The sequence below is a fragment of the Physella acuta genome, unplaced genomic scaffold, assembly GCF_028476545.2.
Source record: "Physella acuta isolate Inbredline_101_S28 unplaced genomic scaffold, ASM2847654v3 ptg001619l, whole genome shotgun sequence".
NCBI classification, from domain to species: Eukaryota; Metazoa; Mollusca; class Gastropoda; family Physidae; genus Physella; species Physella acuta.
This window is the reverse complement of record NW_026733133.1, coordinates 117,669-130,835: the sequence shown is the minus strand read 5'-3', so window position 1 is coordinate 130,835 and position 13,167 is coordinate 117,669. Positions and strand designations below refer to the sequence as shown.

At 40.9% G+C, this 13,167-nt stretch overlaps 1 protein-coding gene across 1 annotated transcript in view; it reads right to left on the bottom strand.

Moving 5' to 3' along the window:
- Positions 1–13,167, bottom strand: part of LOC131929364 (protein kinase C-binding protein NELL1) — a 159,738-nt gene that overhangs the window by 93,409 nt on the left and 53,162 nt on the right. The window contains exons 8-12 of the mRNA XM_059285505.1: positions 11,570–11,701; positions 6,979–7,072; positions 2,033–2,112; positions 649–760; positions 184–303 (exon numbers count right to left, since the gene is read on the bottom strand). Coding sequence (XP_059141488.1) covers positions 184–303; positions 649–760; positions 2,033–2,112; positions 6,979–7,072; positions 11,570–11,701 — 538 coding nt within the window. The remainder of the gene's footprint in view (positions 1–183; positions 304–648; positions 761–2,032; positions 2,113–6,978; positions 7,073–11,569; positions 11,702–13,167) is intronic.

The following is a 13,167-nucleotide window of genomic DNA, read 5'->3' as shown; positions in this document are numbered from 1 at the left end:
GTAAGTCGTGATATCTAAGTTGGTCTTCATCGGCCTTAGCACGTTCGGTTATAGTCCAGCCACCCACACACAATCACACACGTATGAACACACAGTCACACACAACTCACACATCAGTTCAACATACTTTCACACACAACTCACACATCAACATCCACACACAGTCGGGTAAAGACAACTCACCTTCACAGTTGCGACCGTCGCCCTCGAAGCCAGGTCGGCACTCACACTCGTAGTTCTTGAGCATGCTGACACACCTGGCGTTGGCGTGACACGTGTGTCCGCCCGCGCAGTGATCTGTGTCTGGAAAAGGGACATAACTTTATTAGAGATGTTCGACTTTAGGAGATTGTCAAAATAAATGTACCGAAAAAATCAAAAGTCCCATCTTAATTATTTCCCATGATTGCCAGGTACCAATTATGGCTGGGTGAACACAGTGCTGATGAAGTAGAGTTTAGCTGCTTAAATTTAACAAAACTTTTCTGATCAAATAACTTCTGCAGTGAGTCACTCAATCTATTAACTATTCCCACAAGAATTCTTCCGAGGTCCTAGTATACACGTGCATTTGTTGTACTACATAACAGCTCGCCAATACAACCTAAGTTGAATATTCATTTACTTGTATGTAATTCAACCACTTACCATTACATATAGGACAGCACTCCGTATGAACCTGGACAATTTTGTATTTTGGACAATTCAAAACAGGACATTCCTTGGATACATCCTGTTTCTTACACTGCATACCTCCATTCTGTTTGAGAAACATGAAAAACAGTCCAAGGATTATAAGACAATACACAAGACAGCATGAGACAAGACAGTCAGTGTGTTATTAGAGAAGACACAAGTCAGCATGAATATAAAATAAAATAAACCGGGAGTGATCTCCCCTAAACTTTCTCGAATATTCTTATATAAAATAACAGGGGATGGGAACTCGGGCTATAGACATGATTTTTAATCCATTTTAAATACTTAAAGTTTTAAAAATAGAATAAAATCTCGTAGACAAATTAATTGCACACAAAGTGAACGCCAAATAAAAAAGCGCATAATGGTGCGCAATATTATTAGTACTTTTAAAATTTACATTAGTTTTTTGAGAAATCGGAAGTAGCGTAAATTACTACTTCCAGTCAACGGAAATTACTCAAAATTTAACAGAAGGTAGAGAATTAGATCTTTTACTTACATTTGAAATTTCATTTGTCTATCTGAAATAGTACTCAAGTTATAGGCTTTTGAAAAATTCAAAGTAGGAAAAGTACCACTTCCGGTTATCGGAAATCGCTCAAAAGTTGATACGGATCTACGATTTTGATAAAATACTTATATATGAAATTTCATCAACGTAGCTGTAACGGTACTCAAGTTATCGTGTTTACACACGGACAGACAGACACACAGACACACAGACACACAGACAGACACACAGACATACGGACAAGATTGCAAAATTATGTTTTTCCGTATCAGTGAGGTGTAAAACGTCGAGATTTGTAAAAATCTCGATTTTTTTTTTTGCACGATTACAAGACTTTCTCTATACTTCGTATATACGAGAAAGTAAAAAATAACTATTACAACTTTGCCCAAAAGCTTTTTAAAAAATCTATATTTCGTTTGGCGAATTTTCCACACTGAAAAAAAACGACGGTTGCTTCTTTAAAAAAAATGGTAACATTATGTTCCAAAAGCTACATCTAGAAATAGAAATCTATTTACAGCATTGCGTCATGTTGAAAACAGCTATAAATAGACCTATACTAAGATATTTCAGTTGTAAATTTTTGTATTTCTCCGTTTCTTGTTTCTGTTTAAAAACAGTTTTAGGAGGAAAAAAAACCACCAATAAAAAAAAAGGTTGTGCAGTAATGCCAAGAAAATTATACTTATATTTAGAAAATTCATGCCTGCCAATTTATCTTCAAGACAAAGCACAAAAAAAAGGGGAAATCACTAAGAATATTAAGGATAATAACGTGTCAGTTAACGAGAAAAATTAAATCTAAAAATAGCTTACCACGCATGTGCAAGTGACACAAAAACTCGGACTCACTGTCTCGCCGTCATTGTAGTACTTGCCGCTGTACAAACAGGTTGCTGATTGGTGGAAAAAAGAAAGGAAGGGAGGGGGGGGGGGGGGGGGCACATTAGTACAAGGTCATAAATCTTTTGTCTTAAGCTCTAAACTTTTTACATTTTTTAAATATGCACACTGGAGATGATAAGCACATTTGTGTTGAATGGAAATAAAAATGTACATGTAAAAATATTTTAAGTTTTGAAAAAACCCAGCGGTCTGCTACACGATGAATCGTTTACGCTACTCAGCTTTCATCATCCCTTTATCATCCATTTTTCTTTCTGCTTCGTCATCCTCGTCCTCCCTCCTGCCCCACCCCACCCCCCTCCCACACTGTATTGCACACTTCCCTTAACGAACCTCCGTCGTCATCCTCACCCACACTCCTTAATGTTTCTAATCCACTCTACTTCATCATCCTCCATCCTGATCCACCCTCACCCACCCTCTCACTACAACCCTCCCTCCTTCCTCACCCTCTTGTATCACCCTCTCCCTCCCTCCTAATCCACCCTCACCCCCCGCCATCACTGCACCTTTCCCTCTTTCCTTAACCATCCTCTCCTTCCTCATCCTCCAGCAACACCCCTCCCCATCACTTAACCCCCCCTCCCCTCTTTCCTCACCCCCCAGCAACAACCTCCCCCCCCCCTCCCCGGCACATTTCATCAGCCATTACGCTGCCGCACATTGATTTAAAAACCAGCCTAGCTAACAAGTGTCACATCACCGTCCATCTCAACTTGCATTAAAAAAACCAACCCAACCCAACCCTCCATATCGCGTGCATATACCACATTCCACTAACCCTACTCTTTCTTTATCCCCCCTCCTCACACCCTACACCTCCTCACACTTTCCCTCACTCTCCCCACATTATCTTCGTTACGTTTCTCTATCTCCCACCTGACAATATTCAGGCATTTTTTTCGGAATGCAAATTTCTGAATCTCTGAATTATTGAGGGGTTTGAGGTTACTAAGCATGGGCGTTTCCTCGCCAGGCAGGGATTTGACAAACGCATTCCCGGGATTGTGTTGAGTATATACTACACGAAGCATCGACAAGAATCTCATTTTTTTGTATTCAACAGAGCCACGCCATTGATACACAACACGGCTTCAGAAAACTACATACAACAAATGTCATTGTTTTTACAAATAACTTTCTCATCAAAACACTTGAGGGTGGTTGTATTTCATCTATGCTTTTTGAAACCAAACAACCTTTTTAAAAGTCGAAAACTATAGTTAGAAGCTTACATTCAAAGGTATTTTAACTCATCCTTAATAAAAAATAAAATTTCACATGTTAATATTGTATATTTTAATTTTTAATATTGTAATTAAAAGTTAATTAAAGTTAGCTTTCGATATTGAAATTTTCGGTGTTGTGTTGGCTTTCATCAGAATACTCTAGTGAAGGATTTTAAAATGAAGTTGCTGTGTATATAACGCATCATGCAATTTTAATGCACACAGTCTAAAATACTATCGACATTTGCCGACAGAATTTAAGATGAACTGCTCGCATAGCTGGACAATAGCCGACGGAATTAGAGAGTATCTGCTTTGACAAACATGCGCTCCAGACTATTTGGTTAGAGGATATGAACAAGGGATATCGATTGCTGCCACATTGTGACAGAGGGTGACACGCCCCTGACGACAGGGCTGGCTGTTTTCTTCTGATCGATATTTGAAGAAAAAAAATTAAAAGGGGGGGGGGGGGGGATAAAGAAGTTATTTCAGTGGGGAGAGACACAAAACACGATGGCATGACGGCGAGCCTGCTCGGTGAGCTTTTTTTGTAACTGTTGCAGGGATGGGTGGAGAAGAGAAAAATATATAAAAAGCTGGGAAAACACACACACACACACAAACAAACACACACACGTACAAACACACATACGCACAAACACACAAAGACTCACACACACACACGCCCAGACACACACATACACTCACACACACACAAAGACACACACACTTAAACGCAGAGGCGTAGCGACCCTTATCGGCGCCCGGGGAACAAACTTTCGATTTGCACCCCCACCCCCCTCAAACTTTCAATTTACACCCCTCCCCTCAAACTTTCGGGTTGTTTTTCCATCCCATTTTGGCGCCCCCTAAAGTCGGCACCCTGAGACATATGTCCCCCCCCCCCCATCGCTACACCTCTGCTTAAACGCACAGACACACACAGACACACACAGACACACACAGACACATACACAGACACACACAGACACATACACAGACACACACAGACACACAAACACACGCCATTTTTGTGCCCGTGTTCGATTTTGTACTGCCAACAGGATGGCCTGATGGGGATTGAATCGAGCGGAAGTGACGACAAATTGACTTGCCGGAATGGCCGATGTTCGGCTCTATCAGTCAATCAATTTGCATTCAAATACCGCCAGACAATACACGTACTAGAAATCGGCGCTCGCAGAGAAGCTGAGGCTATTTTTGGTGACTGTGGCTGATGTTTTTTTTTTTTTTTACCTTAGCTGCTAGTCCACACAATTCGCTGGTAGTTGATCAATTATGTTGTGTTGATTACGAGGTAAAATTACAGCGCGCGACTATACAACAGACTTACTATTCTGCGACCTATTATAACCCGAAGTAATATTGATCTTTATAGGTACGGAATTCGGAAAAGTATATTTAAAGTATATTTCTTTACCCCAAAACTCTAAAAAAAAAAACATTTTCCTAAAAAAACATTAACCCCTTCCCCTCCAATTGCGTGTGAAGAAATAAAATGTGTTATACAGTTATAATGGCTACACTAGAACTATTGTTAAAATTTGTCAATTGCTGTTAGCTATACAAGTATGATCTCACTGTTCATTGTTTGACTAAGAGTGCTACTCTAAGTGTTGGTTGGACTCTGAACAGACCACAGTTTTAAATTAAATGGACGACAATTGTTTGTTCAGTTTTAAAATTATTTTTACATCTTCTTCACTGGTAAACAGGAAGTGGATGGAAGCTTCTAGAAAAAACAAAACAAAAACCCAGGCACGGTGTACACTAAGCACGAGCCCGCCCCCCCCCCCCTAATCCCCCCCCCCCCCCCACCTCCCCGTGGGTGTCGGAGACTAAAGCAGTGCCCTATGCCTGCTGCATGTGTTGGTTTAATGTAGAATGGCAAGGGGTCTCAGGTGGGAGTGATTTACAGCCTGAACAAGCAAACCCCCCCCACCCCCCTCCTCGGTGGTACTGGCTGACCTTTGGTACCTGGAGCAGAGGGCGTAGAAGGGAGTGGGGGTAGGGGTAGGGGAGAAGACACCAGACCAGTTCTGTGTCGGGATTTGTAAACTTGTAAACTTTCAACGCGATAGAAATTAAAATCGAGTGAAACAGCATACATTTATCATGTATCGATCATCATGCAGCACATCATTCAGATATCACTCACTAAACCTATCACTGACTAGACCTATCACTCACTAAACCTATCACTGACTAGACCTATCACTCACTAAACCTATCACTCACTAAACCTATCACTCACTCCACACACAACACCACCTAACCACACACCCAACACACCTAACACTCCCAAAACCTACACCTCACACTACCACACCTACACTCACTAAACCCTCCACCCTCACACTAAACCTATCACTCCACTAAAACCTACTCACTCACTAAACCAATCACTCACTAAACCCTAACACTCACTAAACCTATCACTCCTAAACCTATCCTCACTAACCTATCACACCAACAATACTACCTATCACTCCAAACCTATCACTCACTAAACCTATCACTCACCTAAAGCCTATCACTCCACTAAACCTATCACTCCCTAAAACCTATCTCTCGCTAAACCTATCACTCACTAACCTATCATTCACTAAACCTATCACTCACTAAACCTATCACTCACTAAACCTATCACGCACTAAACCTATCACTCACTAAACCCTATCACTCACTAAACCTATCACTCACTAAACCTATCACTCACTAAACCTATCACTCACTAAACCTATCACTCACTAAACCCATCTCTCACTTAAACCTATTTCTCACTAAACCTATCACTCACTAAACCTATCACTCACTAAACTTATCACTCACTATACCCATCTATCACTCACTAAACCTATCACTCACTAAACTTATCACTCACTATACCCATCTCTCACTTAACCTATTTCTCACTAAATCTATCACTCACTTAACCTATCTCTCACTAAACCTATCTCTCGCTAAACCTATCACCTACTAAACCTATCACTCACTAAACCTATCATTCACTAAACCTATCACTCCTAGACCTGTCACTCACTAAACCTATCACTCACTAAACCTATCATTCACTAAACCTATCACTCACTAAACCTATCATTCACTAAACCTATCACTCACTAAACCTATCACCCACTAAACCTATCACTCACTAAACCTATCTCTCACTAAACCTATCTCTCACTAAACCTATCACTCACTAAACCTATCACCCACTAGACCTATCTCTCACTAAACCTATCACTCACTAAACCTATCGCCCACTAAACCTATCTCTCACTAAACCTATCACTCACTAAACCTATCACCCACTAGACCTATCTCTCACTAAACCTATCACTCACTAAACCTATCGCCCACTAAACCTATCACTCACTAAAACTATCACTCACTAAACCTAAGCATAACAATGCCGACTAGTATACCAAACTTCTCGGTACCCGTTCCAAGCGTATAACTCATAGCCTTGACCTTTGGCCTTACTTAAAAACTAAACCTCAACATTATCCTTCTAAATATAGTATCTGTCAATACAACTAAATATATGGAGTTAAGTTAGTATGGCAGTTATTACGTGTACAAGGGAATAGGTGAACTTACTTGGGCAAACAGGACAGCACTCTCCGTCAACAGTAATTGGATTTGTGCAGTCAAGTTTTGGACATTCCTCGTGGACACACTCTACTGTACCATTCTGGGGATGGAAACAATCAAATTATTACTAGATTGATCTACAAGCAGGAATTTTTGTTTTTTGGTTTAACTTCGAAATCTTTGGCCGCCAAAACAATTTGTGTTGCATATTAAAACCGGTAAAGCACAATGAAGTAAAGTACTATAATAATAATAAAATAATAAGATTTTTCTGGTATCTTTCTGAAATTAATACCTAGAATTTTTTTTAAAATCTGTTTTTTGTATGTTCATCAAGTGTATCATTCATTCGACTATCCAAATAGGATTGTTGAGAATACCGATGTCCGATAATAGACTCTTCCAAAAATAGGTGTGTTAGGTTGTTAGTATTATTGTAATCTCGACTAGTTTTAAGGTTAGAAATTAGGGTTAGGCGTATGGTAGGACTAGGGTTTGGGGGTTAGGGATAAGGTTAGCATTGACATTAGCATGCCATATGTGTATTAAGTTAACTAACCTAACACCCCTTTTTTAAAAGACGATTCTATTATCGGACACAGGTATAAAAAATTCCCCCGCCCCCTTTTTAAAAACATAAAATGGAAATACGACATTGAAGAAGCTGCTACTGAAATACCCGACCACACCACGACATACAAAACCAACTCAACAGTTAACGTCCACCCACCAAATAAAATCCACATATGTTGTTTGGTGTCAGCTATTAATAACCCATTGTCTATCTTAGACCCTGACGTCATCTCTATTAGTCATCCGCCCGCCATTTTGTTTTTTAAACTGTGATATTTCTCTGCGCCCCCCCCCCCCCCCCCCCGGAGCGTGTGTTACCCACGCAGGTTGTAAACTTTGATAAAAATAAAAAAAACCACAACATCAAAGTCCAAAAAACAGGATTTAAAGAACTGCATGTCATTTCCCCATTGTCTTAAACACGGTAGTAAAAAAACAACAGAACAGTTTTCTTTTCAACCTGTTATACAACAGAAACGGGAAGAACGAAAAAAAAAATGAATTTTTTTTAAACCCGATTTCCATTCCCCCCTCCCCTTTCCATTCATGGTGGATTGGAGGCGGTTTTTTATGAGGGGATGGGGTATGAGGGGGGCATGCATGTTGAGGCATGTATCGACCGATGTTGACCATGATGTTTTATGGCAATCTGAGTCATTCATTGAGTCGAAAGAGAGAGAAAAAAACTCATTAAAGACGGCGAAAACGTTGTTAATTGGTTCAATTTAATGCTCCTCCAAAAAAGACGGGCAACGACCTGGTTTTCAACCCCCCCCCCCTCCCTCCCACAACCACCCTTTGCATTCCAGTTTAATTAAGCCTCGTTCAGTTCTATCTGTATTTAACAACTCATTTTGGTCTTTCTATGACCCGTCGCCTCCAATAGCAGATGAAGTTAAAAAAAAAATATTCTCTGAGGCCGGATTAAAAAAAAAAAAAAATTACCGACCCCCCCTTCCCAGCAACCACCTGCAACCCTAGCAACCACCTGTAAACAATGAATACCCAAATCTGAGTCATACAGTAAAAATAAAAATTTAAAAAAAAAAAATCCACCCATTTCCTTTGCAACTCTTTTAAAACTATAAACTCACGCAGACGTACATCATCACAATGGGAAGGGGGGGGGGGGGTGTGGGGGGGGGGGGGGGGTGGTGAGGGGGGATTGTTTGAATTTCGTGAGTGAGTGTGTGTGGTGAGTGTGGGTGTGTGTGTTCAGACCACCTTAGGCTGAGCGTCGCATCAGCAGAAAATATAAGGGTGAGGTCAAGCTCGGTGGAGGGTGGGGGATGGGTTGCCTAGGGGGGGGGTAGGGTTTGATTTAATGGCCTCCAGGAGCCGCGGGTAGAAAACGCGACCCTCTACCTGGGTCACGTGACAACGGTACCAGAGCCGTTGCTCCGCCTGGCGGGGGTGGGGGCGTCTTCATAGACACAGGTAGACTCGGGGGGGGGGGGGGGGAGGAAGGGGGGTGGACGTCTTCATAGACACACAGGTAGACTCGGGGGGGGGGGGGGGAGAATTCCAGTTGTGGGGGTAGGGGATTCCAGTTCAACTGGCTTGTGATGTAAAAAAAAAAAATGTCGTCTGAAATAAATTTTTAACGAGACCAGAGCGAGGTGCATATCGTCTAGCTCGACGCATGATGCTGCGTGTAGATCATTGAGATGACGACGGGCCGCTTAATTAGTCGGTTAATTATTTGAGCTCATACTTGCATACCGTTTCTTTTTAGGGTGGACTTTTTTTTAAGAAAAAAAATAATTAAATCTAGGTGTAAACATAAAACTAGTTTAAACATGTTAGTTTAGAAAAAAAAAAACATGTTTGTAGATTATTTTTTACATGAAAATTTACAAGAGAAAAAAAAACTCACACGAGGAGTGTAAAAGGGGTGATGTATCAGTTGAGGTGTGATGGAGAAGGGTAGGGGTGGCACAAGACAACAGAGACCTGGGAGGGGGGATGATGAACTGCAGACAGGTGTGAGCTCGTAGAATCGTGAGCACGGATCCTTGGAGAAGGGGGGGGGGTGAGTGGAGGGGGGGGGGTGCGGAAAGTGTGTGTGTGGGGGGGGGGGGGAGATGGATGACGGAGATGTTGCGTTCTTGGGGTCGCGGCTCAAGCCAAGGGAAGTTACCGTTGTTTGACGTGACGGTGGCCGTGAGATGGGCGATCTACGTCAGTGTTCGCCCAGTGGGTGTCCCGCGGGCCGTGTGCGGTCCGTTCAAGTTTTTTTTTTTTTTAAACGCCGTAGTTTTCATTTTTGTTTTGAAGTGAGGGTTCATTTATTTCGGTGCAGGTTTTTTTTAAAGTAAGCGTTCATTTACTTCTTTGAAGGTTTTTTAAGTTAGGGTTCATTTATTTCTTTAAAGGTAATGCACGCTCTATGGACTAAGACGTTTGAATTTTTCTTTTAAATAATGGGCAGTTAGTTTACCCTAATAGGGCAGACGGCGAGAATAGCAGGTGAAGTAGAGTTGATGCATTTATGCTACATCGCCATGTGAATGAAGTATGTGGTCAGCACTAGACCCGGGTGTATTTTACTTTTCAAGGCTAGAGTCGGGTACCCACCAGAGCTGGGTGGACTCAGTGAGGTCTTAGGGACTCGAGTCCGGGACTTAAAATTAGACTTTAAATATTTTGAAATTGTATTTTCTTATACAACGATTATACAATATTCTTTTTCGACAGAAATTTAATTCAAAATATCAGATATAAAGCTGTGAATTTAAATACGTTCTTTTTTATGTTTTTTTTTTTGTTTATCACAAAACTATTGTTAACACCTCATCTCGCAAGTTACTTATTTGCGGAAATCCCCAGGGTCTATAAATAGATTTCAAAATCTAAAATAAGACGTCGAACAAAAACTAATCTTGTTGGGGCTACAGTTCCGGAGTTTCCCGAAATACCAGGTGTAGTGTGAGCACCTCTCTCGTGAGACAATGCAGCAACCCCCAAAATGCCGAGACACGACCCGCAGACAGGGACTGTCTGAAGACACAACAAGCGCACACTTGCATGCGTCTTGCAGGTCCGCCGGTTTGGACGCCCCGTCCCACTCTCCCTCCCCAGACACAAGTGGGACAACAGCCCCACAGAGACAGAATGTCTTGTTTTGACGTCTGTCTGTTCAAGACACCCCGTGTGTACATTTAGATGTCTGGAACCTGACGGATATCTTGTATTTTATTTCGATGCTTTGGTCTGTTTGTTTAATCTCTCCCGGTATGAACCCTCCGGTTTGTTGATTCATCCGTTTTCAACAAAGAATTTGTTTAATTTTAACCGGTGATAAATGGATTTCATTTTTTATTAAATACGCCCGGGGTATTATTTTTAATTCGTTAAAATAACAGCTATGTCATGGCCATTCGACGTTGCATGGGGAGGATAACTGAGGGAGAAATAGAAGGTCTAATGCGCTACCTTTAGAGGAGTTTTAAGGAGAGCTGTTTAACAAGACGCTTCCGTACACGAGAAAGCTTTAGGGCAAGAGTGTGGGTCGATAATACAACATTAGATGCGATTGCGTTTACACTGATTAACTGTATAGGAAAAATAAAAATAAAATTTTTAAAATTTAAACACGAAAGCATAACAAATGTCGTCCATTATGAAGTAGATTTCATGTTTTTTTTTTTACTTCGGCATATGAAGGGGTACTGTGGTCAGCACTATGCCCAGCCACCTTTACTTTCTCTAACGTAAGTCAACTACCCATTAGAGCTGGGTGGACTGAGTGAGGTCCTACTATCACAAGTCCGAATCGAGATCCGAACTCGAGACCTTCGGGCTAGCAGCCAAACGCTCTAGCATTCGACCACACTGTCCCTTTATCTAGAGAGTTACTTTTTTTGGAATTCATTAACTTTAATTGATTTTGCACCACGCACATTTGCAGTTTAAAAAAAAAAATTAAACAATAAAGCTTAAATACACGGTAACCATGAGCCATGTCTAACTGGGTTTTGAACCTGGTTTCTTTCAAGTCTTGGGTAAGTTAGAGCAGACTCACCTTACACATACACCTGTTGCAGGTATCTTTCTTCCACGTCTCACCGTCCTGCCTCTGTGTGCCGTTGACGTGACAATATTTTAAACATTCGCACTGTTCCAGGCCAGACAACCGCTCTTCGGCTTTCATCAGCTGTGTAAGAGAGTCGGGGGTGTTATATGTGGGTGGTTGTGACATATATTATATGTGGGTGGTTGGGACATGTTATATGTGGGTGGTTGGGACATATATTATATGCGGGTAAGAGAGATCAGAAAATTAAGTTCTATTTCACACATGAATGAGTTCGATACAAACATTGAACTTGTAGTTAAGCATGAAAAATCAAGGTACTTAGTTTTATTAAAAAAAACATTTCAGTCTAGCTACTTAAGTGTATAAGGTCTTCAGCTTTTAACGATCTAGCTATAAATAGGAACGCAGTTTGTTTCTTCATAAAAAAAATCCAAGTTAAACACGATTTTAAAAATTGGGATTGACTGTTTTCGATACCACGAAACAATCTATGTAGTCACGATCTCGCTATAGATTTTCCTAGTGTTGATGATTTGCTCGGCGTAACCCAACCTCACAAACTAACAATTAGCATCACATTTTGCTCCGACATTAAAAACAACAAAACTCTACTAAGCCGAGGTACAGGCGCGATGCATCTAACTTATTATCGACAAATGACTTGCTTTCCTCATCTGGGCAGCCAGCCAAGCAGCTAATGCACCATCCCCATATCCCTTGCACAATGAGTTCAAAGACAAAGCCTCTCTAGGTGGTCGACTAATACTTAGCAGCGAACGTATCAAAAGAACGGAGTAAATTTCATTATATTCAGCGGGGTCAAGGAGAATAGAGGAAAAAAAAAATCTTCTTTCAGAACACTTATTGTAAATGGGATGAGTACAAGATTGTTTTCAATTTCTTAGTGTCGTTAAGTATAAAACAAAATGTCTTGATCGAGGCGGAGCGTTAGTTGTTTGTAGAAGTATTTAATAGCGTTACTTGCTGATGCTGAATTAGAGGAACGAAGGGTGGGTAATCTTAGAGGCTTGATGAATTTTACAGCGACAACACACACCGTTGGTTCATCACCTCCCACACTCCACACCTCTAGCTGGTGTGGGGAATACATGGGGGGGGGTGAAACTATATGGCTTGGATTCGAACTCTCTGCTTAATGAGATTCCCGGTTCGATCTACTAGTTCTAGGAGTATTTTTGGTTTCTGTCTATGCTAAACTTATTTTCACAAGGTTAAGTTAGCTGACTAGATTAAAGAACTGATAATTGCAAGGTAATAATTTGGACAATGCATAGACAAGATATAGTCTTTATCGACCTTGGGGGTAATGTATACAGTATGTAGTGTTTATAAAAACTGGGACAAAAGTTCAGGACAAAAGTTTGGTACAAAAGTTAGGGACAAAAGTTAGGGACAAAAGTTTGGGACAAAAGTTTGGGTTAAATGTTTGGTACAAAAGTTAGGGACAAAAGTTAAAGACAAAAGTTTGGCCCAAAAGTTTGCAACACAAGTTTGGGACAAAAGCTTGAGAAAAAACTTTGGGACAAAGTTTGCAACACAAGTTTGAAAAAAAAGTTTGTGAT